The sequence below is a fragment of the Rhinoderma darwinii genome, chromosome 4, assembly GCF_050947455.1.
Source record: "Rhinoderma darwinii isolate aRhiDar2 chromosome 4, aRhiDar2.hap1, whole genome shotgun sequence".
NCBI classification, from domain to species: Eukaryota; Metazoa; Chordata; class Amphibia; order Anura; family Rhinodermatidae; genus Rhinoderma; species Rhinoderma darwinii.
In genome coordinates this window covers 24,317,152-24,330,675 of record NC_134690.1, presented here as the reverse complement: position 1 = coordinate 24,330,675, position 13,524 = coordinate 24,317,152, and the positions used below count along the sequence as shown (strand labels likewise).

Below are 13,524 nucleotides of genomic sequence, written 5' to 3'. Positions count from 1 at the left end.
AAGCAGCGTAGCATGCGAGCTCCGCTGTTTCCGTAACTACTATTCAGTTCTATGGGATTTATGGAGACAGAGTAGCTCAGCGTGTTACGCTGTTTCCGTAACTCCCGACCATGAAATCAGTAAGTGGCCGGGAGGCAGCATGAGCACAAAAAGATAAAACGGTTTGTAGGTGGCCTCGTTCTAGAAATAGGTGCAGGTCCCAGAGGTAGGACCCGCATCTATCTGACATTTATGACATATCCTGTGGATATGTCATGACGGGAAAACCCCTTTAACCTCTTCCCGACCACCCCACATAGATTAACGCACTGCAGCACTGGTGCTTGTGCCTGCAGCCCGTTATTCTACGTGTACTCCTAACAGAAAAAAAAGGCGCTCCCTTCAGACCGGCATCTCCCAGTACAGGCTGCTACTAGCAGCCTTAGTACTGTGGGAAAACATTGGGTCGGATTACAGCCGTGATCGCCGCATTTAAGGGGTTAATCGGCGGGGATCAATAGCGACCGCCGGATTTAAATTGTTATAGCAACATCGGCACGACGTAGTGCGATGGCGGGGGCCGATTGTTGCTATGGCAACCGGAAGCCTAACAAAGGCTTCCGGTCTGCCATCTATGGAAGGCGATTAGGTCCTGCCAGAGGCAGTGTGAAACTGACAGGTATAATACCCTGCAATACATAAGTATTGCAGGGTATTATAACAACGATCCAACAGTTAGATTCTCAGGTCCCTAGTGGTACTAAAAAAAAAAAAAGTTACAAAAAAATTTACAAAAGTAAAAAAGTCAAATATCAAAATAATAAAATGTCAAAATCACCCTTTTTCCCTTATAAAGTCCTTTATTATTAGAAACAAAATGTAATTTATCCCGCACAGTGACCGCCATAAAAAAAACAATACCGGAATCAATATTTTTAGTCACTTCAGCTCCAAAAAAATTGCATAAATAGGGATCAAAAAGTAGCATCTACCCAAAAATGGTACCAATAAAAACTACAAAAACAAGCCCTCACACAGCTTTCTTGATGGAAAAATAAAAATGTTGTGGCTCTTAGAATATGGCGACACAAAAACGAAATATCTTTAAAACCGTGATTTTATCATGCAAACACGGTAAAACATAAAAAAACCTATATACAGTGAAGGAAATAAGTATGTGTATGTCATTGAATGGCTTACATTAAGCCACCAACAGTTGCATCATGGTGATAGCGCAGGCACAGAAGCTGTGCAGAGCCGATCACTGCGGGAGGCGGCTAATGTCCCTATAGATGCTGTGGTCAATAGAGACTGTAGCATCTGGGTGGTTATGCAAGGGTGTGGGGAGAACTACAACCCTTAAAGGGGACTTTGTGTTGCCTTTTATGTAAACTTGTACAGTGAAGGAAATAAGTATTTGATCCCTTGCTGATTTTGTAAGTTTGCCCACTGTCAAAGACATGAACAGTCTAGAATTTTTAGGCTAGGTTAATTTTACCAGTGAGAGATAGATTATATTTAAAAAAAAAACAGAAAATCAGTGTCAAAATTATATATATTTATTTTCATTGTGCACAGAGAAATAAGTATTTGATCCCCTACCAACCATTAAGAGTTCAGCCTCCTCCATCGATCTGGGGCTCCATGCAAAATCTCACCTCGTGGGGTATCCTTGATCCTGAGGAAGGTGAGAGCTCAGCCGAAAACTACACGGGGGGAACTTGTTAATGATCTTAAGGCAGCTGGGACCACAGTCACCAAGAAAACCATTGGTAACACATTACGCCGTAATGGATTAAAATCCTGCAGTCCCCCTGCTCAAGAAGGCACATGTACAGGCCCGTCTGAAGCTTGCAAATGAACATCTGGATGATTCTGAGAGTGATTGGGAGAAGATGCTGTGGTCAGATGAGACTAAAATTGAGCTATTTGGCATTAACTCAACTCGCCGTGTTTGGAGGTAGAGAAATGCTGCCTATGACCCAAAGAACACCATCCCCACTGTCAAGCATGGAGGTGGAAACATTATGTTTTGGGGGTGTTTCTCTGCTAAGGGCAGAATAACCGGGTCAGTAACTTGTGAGGGGTCTCCCCGTTTTTCTGTAATTTCGGGTTTAATCCAAGGTTCTCCTCCGTTTCTCCTGGTTGTTCCAATAATCCCGAGGTAGAGGACGTTCATCGGGAACTATGCACAGTCTGGGCCCAGGTTCAGAAGAACCTAGAGGCGTCCCAGAGCGCACAAAAGATTCAGGCTGATAGAAGACGTTCTGCTAACCCCCGGTTTGTCGTCGGGGATCTGGTGTGGTTGTCGTCTAGGAACTTGCGCCTTAAGGTCCCGTCCAGGAAGTTTGCTCCCCGATTTATTGGGCCTTATAAGGTCATTGAAGTCCTCAACCCTGTATCCTTCCGTCTGGAGCTGCCCCCATCCTTTCGCATACACGACGTCTTTCATGCCTCCCTCCTTAAACGCTGCTCCCCGTCCTGGTCCCCCTCGAGGAAACCTCCTGTTCCCGTTCTCACCCCTAAGGGGGTGGAATTCGAGGTGGCCAAGATTGTGGACAGTAGGATGATCCAGGGCTCCCTCCAGTACCTGGTCCATTGGAGAGGATACGGGCCGGAGGAGAGGACTTGGGTACCTGCTCGAGATGTTCACGCTGGGGTATTGGTCAGGAGGTTCCACCTTCTCTTCCCCACTAAACCGGGTCCTCTTAGTAAGGGTCCGGTGGCCCCTCATAAAAGGGGGAGTACTGTAAAGGATCTGCCAGGCACTACGTCTGTGGATACTCCCAGGATTAATCAGTCGACACCTGAGTCCAGACCTCTTAGACTGACACCGGCTCCCACCAATCAGGGTGGCAGGCTCAGGAGTGGGAGAGCCTATCGAGGCCTGGTCAGTCGGAGTTAGCTCCGCCCCCTGTCCATTTATACCTGCCGTTTTCTCTTCCTCATTGCTTGTTACTCTTCTTGGATTCCTGGCCCCACTGCTGCCTTGCTCCAGCCTGCTTCTGCCGTGCTTCTGCCTTGCTTCAGTTCCCGCTTATCCTGCTTCGCTCTGCCCCTGGCTTGCTTCCTGCTCCGTACTCTGCGTTTGTATACTCCACTACATCCTGATCCTAACTGGCTCGCTCACCACTCCGTTTCCTCACGGTGTTCCGTGGGCTACTGCCCCTTCCCTTACTTGTTCCCTGTTTGTATCCCCTTGCACTTAGTCAGCGTAGGGACCGCCGCCAAGTTGTACCCCGTCGCCTAGGGCGGGTCGTTGCAAGTAGGCAGGGACAGGGCGGTGGGTAGATTAGGGCTCACTTGTTCCCTTCACCTCCTTCCTGCCATAACACAAACTCCAATAAATATAGCAGAAGACTTGTGGGGTCAAGATGCTAACTATACCCCTAGATAAATTCCTTGAGGGGTGCATTTTCCAAAACCGTGTCACTTTTCGGGATTTCCACTGTTTTGGCACTACAAGACCTCTTCAAACCCGACATGGTGCCTAAAATATATTCTAAAAAAAGGAGGCCACAAAATCCACTTGGTGATCCTTTGCTTCTGATGCCGGTGCTTCAGTCCATTACCACACTAGGGCCACATGTGGAATATTTCTAAAAACTGCAGTATCTGGGCAATAAATATTGAGTTGCGTTTCTCTGCTAAAACCTTTTGTGTTACAGAAAAAAATGGATCAAAATGTATTTTCCGACAAAAATATTTTTTTGTAAATCTCACCTCTACTTTGCTTTAATTCCTGTGAAACGCCTAAAGGGTTTAAACTTTTTCTAAATGCTGTTTTGAAAACTTTGAGGGGTGCAGTTTTTAAAATTGGGTGACTTGTAGGGGTTTCTAATATATAAGGCCCTCAAAGCCACTTCAGAACTGAACTGGTACCTATAAATATAGGTTTTGGAAATTTTCTTGAGAATGTGAGAAATTGCTGCTAAAGTTCTAAGCCTTGTAACGTTCTAACAAAATAAAAGGATGTTCAAAAAATGATGTCAACATAAAGTAGACATATGGAAAATGTTAATTAGTAACTTTTTTGTGTGGTATAACTGCCTGTGTTACAAGCAGATACATTTAAATTTAGAAAAATTATGATTTTTGCAAATTTTCCCTAAATTTTGGTGATTTTCACAAACAAATACTGAATTTATTGATCAAATTTTTCCACTAACATAAAGTACAACATGTCACGAGAAAACAATCTCAGAATCGCTTGGATAGGTAAAAGCATTCCCAAGTTATTACCACATAAAGTGACACGTCAGATTTGAAAAAATGGTCTGCGTCCACAAGGCCAAAACAGGCTCCGTCCTGAATGGGTTAAGGCACTTACTAATTATTACTATTTTATGATGAGCAGATGGGAAGTACCTTATGTTAAAGATGACCTGGGTGCTCTCCTGACATGTATGTTTTAGTAAATATTTGTATTACCCATGAAATACGGGGGTACGTATGAACTGCTTTTTTTTTTTTACATTTATCAGCAGCCTCTTCTCTCTATCAGTGCTGGATAGAGAGAAGTGGCTGCCGATTAGTGTAGTATCTTTAATGTACTTCTGCCCGCCCGGCCATTGCTAGGATGCCTTCCGTGTGCCTTCAGTTTTTTTGATGGCCCCATTGACTTCCATGGGCCTCCCGGTCACAGAATCTCGGACCAAAGTAGAACATGCTCTTCCTTTTTCGGAACGGAGTATCGGGACCGTCAAAAAAACTGAAGTGTGCATGGCCCCATTGAAATGAATGGGTCAGGGCGCTAGCCGTCAGAAAAACGGCTAGCAACCTGAAGGAAAAGACTGAAGTGGGCATGAAGCCAAACTGTAGTTCACCCATTTCATGTGTTACTTTGATTTCCCGCCTTTGAACCCGCTCAAGCTCTACTATGTATTTCTTGTACATTGGTGCCCAAAACTGTACATAATATTCCATGTGCGGTCTGACTAGTGATTTATAAAGTGGTAGAATTGAATATATGCCCCATTTGATGCACCCCATAATCTTATTTGCCTTGGCAGCAGCTGCCTGACACTGGTTGCTACAGTTAAAGTTACCGTCAACTGAAACTCTTCCGTTTTTTTTTTTTCCATGTTAGTTTTACCCAGTATTTCTGATTTATTGGGTAATGGTGACATGTATTTTCCCAAGTGCGTTACCTTACATTTATCCGTGCTAAACCTCATTTTCCCCATCTCTGCCCAAGACACCAACTTCTCCAGATCTATTTGTAACATAATACTATCCTCCTTTGTGTTTATTACTTTACACAGTTTAGTGTCATCTGCAAATAGAGAAAAGGAATTCTGTGTACTGACAGCGACAGTGTAAGGACACACCCTAAGTGGTAATACCCAGTTGTCAATTTATACATAGATTTCTAGGAAGAATAACAGAGGAACAGTATAACATAGAGTTCTAATAAAAGATTTTCCAGAATTGTTCTTTCATGAGTACTACAAGTACTTACTAAAACAGACATGTCAGGAGAGGCGACAGCTCCTCTGTAAGGTGGTTTTTGCTACATCAGTACACAGCATTCCTGTCGTATCTATTTTTCAGAATATACCCGACATAAACATTACAGAACAGCGCACTCCTTCTACATATTCTATTATTCACACTAAATCAAGTACATTATCGTTCTATATTTTTGCTTATTGGATCCGGGGAATAGCACACATTTTGTGAGGAATTGGAGACCTAGTAAATCCAACAGCTGGGGTTAGATCGACTTCACTGACCCCAGGAGGGAGGCAGAACAAGAATTTCTGTAGTAGGCTGGTAAAAAAGATGAAGAGCTCCATTCTCGCCAACTTTTCTCCAACACATACTCTACGACCTGCAAAACATCATAAAGGGTAAGAAATTCAAAGATACGTATAGAAATAATATAGCCTTTCATAAAAGATGATAGAAAGAAATGGGATAGAGAGATAGATGAAGTGGTCAGTTCTTGAATTAGATTTTTCGAAAGCAGGAAAAATGGGTAAGTGTAAGGATCTGATCGACTTTGACAATGGCCAGATAGAAAGGTTTCAGAACACACAGAGCATCGCAGCTAGCGTTGTGGGAAATGTAGCCACATATTGATGAGAGTGTCCATGCTGACCCCTGTCCGCCGCCAAAAGTGGCTTCATCAGAACTGGACCATGGAGCAATGGAAGAAGGTGCCTGGTATAATGAATCATGTTTTCTTTTAAATCATGTGGACTACCGCTCGCGTATACTTCACTTACATGAGATGGCACCAGGATGCACTATGGGAAGAAGACAAGCTGGCGGAGTCAGTGTGTTGATCTGGGCAAAGTTCTTCGGGAAAACCTTCTGGCATTCATGTGGATTTTACTATGACATGTACCACCTACCTAAATATTTTTACAGACAAAAGTACACCCCTTCATGGCAACTGTTTTCGCTAATGGCAGTGTCCTCTTTCAGTAGGATAATGCCCCTGTCACACTGCAAGAATTGTTCAGGAATGGTTAGAAACATGACAAAAAGTTCAAGGTGTAGACTTGGCCTCCAAATTCCCCAGATCTCAATCCGATTGAGCATCTGTGGGATGTGCTGGAAAAACAATTTAGATCCATGGAGGTTCCACTCGCATCTTAAAGGATCTGCTGCTGACGTCTTATGGCATGATACCAGAGGACACCTTCAGAGGTCTTTTGGAGTCTATGCTTCAATGAGTCTGGTGAAACAATAGCAGGCAGGTGGTCTCAACTTTATGGCTGATCGATCTATACATTCTACATCTACTGGAGATTATCATTGGGGCAATGGAGGATCTGCTATGTGTTTCAAAAACTCCAGAGATCCCCAAACAAGACCAAAAAGACCAATGGTGGCTCAAGACAAGAACAGCTGAGATCCAGTGCAGGTAATGTTATCCATGTTATCAATCAGTCTGGCAATGGATTAGAATGAGGCAATTGTCTTTTCATTTCCTGCCACAAAGGGGCAAACTGACTATTTGGGGAATAGGGCTGTCAGGGCCCATGGCCAAAGGGGAGCATACAACCTAATGGTCAGTTATGGCAAGCGCTTCTCAAATTCTAAAACCAAATTAAGTGTTTCATGGCTAGAGTGGTTTGTAAGGGGCCCATGACTCTTACAGATGGGGGGGGGGGGTTGGTTCACTCTGTCCACCCCTACTGCTTTGCTTTTTGCATGCATTGTTCCCTCTTATATCAATACCCCTTAGTGTGCATGTCTCTGGTAATGAGGTAAGATAGTTAGAGGAAATAAACGGGGGGGGGGGGGGGGGGGATTTGTTGAATGTTGTGGTAGATATGAAGTTAATGGTTAGGTTCCCCATGAAACAAATGGTCTGTATCATAAGAATCATTTGGCTGGATCTAATGCTCTCCACCAAATTTCAACACTGCTAACGACAATTTGCCTTATTGTTACTGAAACTTATGAGATATATGAAGTAAATACCTGCTGAGAATGCCATAAAAGCGTCATTCGTCATAAACTGTTCCTCCGAGTCAAGGAAATTATTTGGGTCAAATACTTCTGGGGTCTTAAATTGTTTCTTGTCATGTAGGACGGATGTCAGCAGCGGAATTATGTGTGTACCCTATAAAAGAGGCATATTAGATATATACTGAACATATTATCTTTATAGTTAGTAGTGTTCGCCTCTCACTTTTTTTTGTCAATGATATTTGTTGCGTTAATGGATCTATGATTGGTTCCAAATGGTTCAAATTTTCATTCATAGTTTATGCTCTACAAATTTTCGATTTTTTTTTATTGTTAGAGGTCAGCCCAACTACTTTAACGTTCACTATCACATGACTGTGGCAGAGTATAGGTCATACCCTCATATAAGTCTTCTTTAATTTGATGTCTAGTTTAAAAAAACAATTTCTGAGTTAAAAGAGGGGCGTCCTCTGTTTAGGATCCTCATCTCTTGATCAGAGTGGAGAATGTTTACAAAGAAAGGTTTCTCTCTCTGGAGGACCTGTCCTGTCCTGCATTACACAGACAACACATTGATATGAATGGACACTGTGTAATACTTAATTTATCCTGTGGTGGCGCTGCAGGGAGATTGAACACTTATTGCCAGGCTTCCCCACAGATTACACCTGATCGTGGGGATCCCAACAGGGGGACATTCTGTGATGAGTTTATAGTCAAGGGATCCTTCTAACAAGTAGGATTTGTCCAAGGAAGATATGCTCTCGACATATCTTCCTTGCTCACCCATTAGGCTGATGCCATTGGTGAAATTTTGTAAATAACTTTGGACTGGGTTAATCTTTAGTGGTGAAAATTATATTCATGTCAATGCATCAATTAGTTCTCCAGAAACTAGATACATATTCTATCCTTTAGTGATACAAATTAGTAATATTGTACAGCCTCCAATAATGAAGAGCTTAAAATTGACTTGGCCATTGTATGGAGATACGGCTTTATAGATGGTTCACTTACTTTTGGAAGATTGTAGCCTCTAAAGTTGACATCTCTCGTTGTTTCATGTGGCAAACTCATTGGTACAATGTTTGAGATTCTCTGGGTCTCATGTATAACTGCATTGGTAAAGGGCATTTGTAGACGATGACTATAGGTGGGTTGAGCCAATCCAATTACCTTTGTAATTTCATCTTGAACTTTTTCTGAGAAGAGATATTGATATTTCATCAAATGGCTCTTAATTAACTTGAGAAATTGTTGCGTCATACAGCACATGCAACTTATTCTCAAAAATGCAACTTACACTATTATTAAGGATCAGTCAGTCATTGCTACTAGTTAGGAAATTTGCAGAGAAGTAAGAGAGGGTGTCGGGGTGGGATGAGTTACAGGAGGAGTATTTAGCCACATAGGGTGTCGTTGAGAGGGGGCTCAATTTATGGATTTAAAAAGAGATTGTCTGGTATGTGAGGAATAGTGGTGGGGATATAGCTGATAAGGAGCATATGCCAGTGGACTCTACTACAAATATGTTGTAGGGTGGCCCACCCGGCCTGCATGTGTGTGGAGGAGATAGGGTGGAGGATAATGTAAAGTACGTATTATAAATAAGAACTCTAGGGATTGGCTGGAAGGGGTATGACAGGAGGTAATTAAGTTTTTGCTTGTCCATTCAGCTATCATAGTTTAGGGATTGAGTATGAGGCACATCCTGAATTTACTGCCTCGGGCACCAAAATAGCTTGTCCAGGGCCTGTTGGTGTTTAATAACTTAAGAAATTTGGAAGTGGTCCAATACTTTTTCAAAGCGCTGCTTCTTGAGCTTCGAAACTTTGGTTTGATTATTTTTGTTTGTATGACATCGGGTAATTCACCTACTTTTATTAACTGTTTCCTAATTCTCTTGAGGGTAAATATCTACTCAACCAAAATATCATGGATCTAAGCACTTTAATTTCCTCTACTACCTCTGGCTACCACTGCCTCTCACTCCCGCCACATATGTATCAGCCCCCGGCGACTTCTGGCTGTCCTGACCTCTGGCTTTGTTAACCATAAGTGAACGTATGCCGCCTTCCCTGACCTATGCTATTCCGGACCGTGCATCTTGCCCGCTGTTTTTGTAACTCGTCTGTCCATGTCAACTGTTGCCAACGAAGACTACTCAGAGTAGCGACTTTGGGACACTAGCAGCCATGACTATATCTCCATACAGAGGTCAAAGGGTGACTTGGTATACCTTAGACTTCGCTCCCCAGTTTAGCCCCACTATGTTGGCAACATAGTGGGTCCAAGCCATTCTCTGTAGGCACGGTGACAGGCACTACTTCTAAGGGCTCAGTGCCAGAAGTTATGGACTAAACCAGTTGCTAGAAGGAACAGAGCCGCACTTACGGAGGATTCCTTGTACTAAGAAATCCCCCTGTGAGCAGTTCTTGAGAAGCCAAAGTAAAGGATAAAATTATACTGGCTACCACTATGGGGAGCTCACTGTATATGGATTTATTATAGAGTTCAATCAGAGCTGTATCAAGCCCTATCCAGTGAGCTCCCCCTAGTGGTGGCTGCAAACAGCAGAATTTTATCCTGTAACTCTATTGCTGTGTTAAAGAAAACGGGATTTGGAGCTTTGTATCAGAAAACCAGAGTTTTGACCCCTAGAAAGAATTTTGGACCTAGTTAAATTAAACTACAGGTACAATTTCTTATCCTAAACCGTCCTTATTAACCCTTGTGGCATTCAAAACCACCAAGAATATTAGATATTGTCCAAGGTTGTCAAAGATTACCAATTGCTTGTCGATTCTTGTAATGGGGGCGGAGACATTTTGCCATCTCCACTATAGGCACCAATGAAAACCCCCTTGTAAAAATCCCAGGTTAATCCTGATGAAGATTCTGTTTTGGAAACCGAACAGACCACATTTTCCCATGACGAATTTTAAATTCCCTTAGATCCATGTACATTGCTCTTTTTTATTTTGGCGGACCACCCCTCTAGAAGACCGTTTTCTCTACAATATGGGTGGTCATCAGTAATATGTTCCATTGTATGTTTCTTAGTGCACAAATATTAACACTTACAAGAGCATCAGTATTTAATTACCTTGATAATGAGGATATTTAATCATCATAAGAAGACACCAGCGGAGGCTGGCGGATGTGGTGTCTGTTCCGGCATTTATCAGAGATCTTATCAAGCCAGTCAAGTTGTCATTGTGAAAATAGGACTGCGGGTATGACTTCTCCTAAAATATCCAATAGTAAAAATATCACAATTTTTATCTGATGTTTTTGTGTTACTACATATTAACATTAAGACAAACTATCATTGTAAAAAGGGGTTGTCCAGGTTCTAGTAAGCAAAGTCCCAAAAATAAAAATGGAAGGACAACCTTTGTGCATAGAACATAAACATTTGTGAATATCATGTTCCACATTCAGGATGGCAATACAGTGATCTCCCAACTCAGGGCTCTGAAATAACATGGTCTGTAGTTTTAAGGCAGTGATGTCCATCCCATTGCAGTCCCACCCACATTAAGCTGCTCGGCAGTGTAGACAATGGGAAAAACACATTTGTGACCAGTATAGAATAGGTCTTGAGCAAAGATTTATTTCTTTTGAGCATGGTGATAACTTGGATTTGGACAACCCACTTTCATCTTTTAGGTCCCACAAATAATTATAAGTTGGTTGAGGTCCCTGTTCCTAGAACACTGCTGTGCTAGTTTATTGTAGTACCCGATGTCTATTTTCATGTGGCCATGTCTTGTACTACAATTTAGCCATTTCAAGTGAATGAGCTGCAGTACCAGGAGAGATACACCCTTATGGACATCAATGTGGGCTGTTGTGTTCCAGCGAGCAATGCTGCCACTTTCTACTGTTGATTGGTAGTAGTCCCAGAGGTCAGACCCCCAAAAAAATCCTACATTGAAGGCTTAGCCTAATGTAAAATCCCATAAACTCTTTTTGTGTCTTTTTTTTTGTGACATATCAGATTATATCAGTTATACGAGAAACTTCTCCAAAAGGAAAAGAGACCCATCTGTAGACGCTGAAAATTAGCTCATATGAGCTAATTTTGCATACTTTTTTCCCATGAACCATTACCTGTAAATATGCTTTCTTACGCCCGCTGGGACTCTTTTTAATAAGAGCCAGCATTCCTCGCCTTGAACTGCATCTAAGGCATCACATTCAGCCCCACAGTATCCTGCTCTGTACTGTTCCGGTGAAAGAATCCTGAAATAGATCTGTGTATAGATAGAGCTCTCTTTCTTTTAGAGGAGTTAATTTATGAGCTAATTTGCATTCTTTTGTCCCATGGATCAGTCTCCTCAAGGAGAGCCAGTACCTCTCGAGCGGTTTTTTTTTTTGTGATGGTTAATGCCTCTATTTTTTTTAACCCTTTTATACATATAGCAATTGCTTTTGTAAAAATATTGGGCATTTAGTGTGTGAATAAGTATTAATATTACAATATAATTTAGTAAAATTTATATTACATTTAAAATTATATTTATATATATATAATATAGTTTTTAATCCTATAAATAAATCTTAAAACATTTTCAACCTTAAAATATGACTGGGGGATCATCAGGGTTTTATTTGTCATATTTTTTTTTACTTTTATGATTTTTTTAATTTCTTTTTTTACAACTTGTCCTCCAAAAGGATAGAAAATACCTTCAAGGGATATTGTTATTAATTTTATGCTGCCATGAGCTGCCATTTATCACAATTAGCAGACCTATCACGTGACTAGGTCCGGATTAAGAATGGGGGAGGCCCCTGGGCAAAAAAATTGGTGGAAGCTCCATTCTTAGTTAGTTTTTAACATGTCTGATCCTTGCTCAATTGGGAGAATAGCTGAGCTAAAGGTGTCTGACAGCGGCTAATAACTTTCTCCAATTATTAGTATTATACTATAAAATTATGCATATTTATTAAAACTTTTATATTGTTTTATTATTGTACTTTTAAAACTTTTAAAATTCTGACTTTGCTGGGAAAGTTTGGGAGGTGGAGGCCCCTGGGCAGTTGCTGCTTTGGCTCCTCCTATAATTTGGCCCTGAACATGACAGCTGCCTGGGTACTGGGTATGGGCACTGCTGTTTCCTCTACTTCATCCACAGCGCCCATTGAGCATTGTATAGCAATACAAAAGACAAAAATAGTAAAAAACTGTTTCTGCCTTCTTCACTGGGTGCTTGGCTGTCTCTAACGGAGAATCATGCATCCGTTCTTCCAAAGGGCTACTTTTTAGTGGCTGGCGTAAAAACCCAAAAACCCAACAAACCCACGTATATTACCAATTGGCCCGCCGTTCTATCCTTTACAGTTTCCAATGGGTAATGGATCTTGTGTTGACCTCCCTATAGATTGAAAACCCAGATGGGTAGAAGCTTTATTTGATACTATTTCTATACCTCTATCATATACTGCATTATATATGGTCTCTCTATCAATGAACATAATTGTTACACAGTAGGTTTATCTGCAGTCCGGTGGAAAACAATAGACCACACATTGTGATATTACGATGGGATCTCCGGAATGACTCACCATGTTCTGCCTGACAAGAAATGCATCAATAAAGCCTCGCTGATCATTTATGTCCAACTCTCTGAGATGCTTCAGAAATATACATTCAATGAATGAACGAAGTTCCTCAATGTTCTTCTGAAACTTTCTATGACTTCCTGGTAAGAGTCCCAGAACTGGATACACATTATATAACTGGAATGATATAATATACAAGAAAATATATGAAGGAAACCATACATGGTAGGATTAAAGGGAACCTGTAATGTCAAAAGTGAGGTCCAATGTGCAGGCAGCATGTCATAGAGCGGGAGGAGCTGAGCAGATTGGTATGTAGTTTTGTATAAAGACATTCAGGATTACCTGTAATTTATTATTTCTAATACTTAAATCAGTGTAGGCTTAATAGTCCAGTGGGCGGTCCTACTCAGTGATTGGCAGCTAAATCTGTATTTACACTCATACACTGATGGCTGTAATTCAATATCTATCTATCTATCTATCTATCTAATATCCTATTTATCTAACTCATACCTATCTTTTTATCTCATTCACAAAAAATATGTT

At 41.4% G+C, this 13,524-nt stretch overlaps 1 protein-coding gene across 3 annotated transcripts in view; it reads right to left on the bottom strand.

Annotated features, from left to right (window-relative positions):
• Nucleotides 1–1,522: 1,522 nt before the first annotated feature.
• LOC142759068 (cytochrome P450 2K1-like) overlaps nucleotides 1,523–13,524 on the bottom strand; it is a 78,407-nt gene continuing 66,405 nt past the window's right edge. For 2 of the 3 annotated variants that reach the window (XM_075860910.1, XM_075860909.1), the window contains 5 exons: nucleotides 12,979–13,152; nucleotides 10,511–10,652; nucleotides 8,422–8,606; nucleotides 7,417–7,558; nucleotides 1,523–5,812 (listed from right to left, as the gene is read on the bottom strand). In XM_075860910.1, coding sequence (XP_075717025.1) covers nucleotides 5,628–5,812; nucleotides 7,417–7,558; nucleotides 8,422–8,606; nucleotides 10,511–10,652; nucleotides 12,979–13,152 — 828 coding nt within the window. In that variant the 3' untranslated portion in view covers nucleotides 1,523–5,627. The remainder of the gene's footprint in view (nucleotides 5,813–7,416; nucleotides 7,559–8,421; nucleotides 8,607–10,510; nucleotides 10,653–12,978; nucleotides 13,153–13,524) is intronic. The other variant, XM_075860911.1, reaches the window with a different exon arrangement.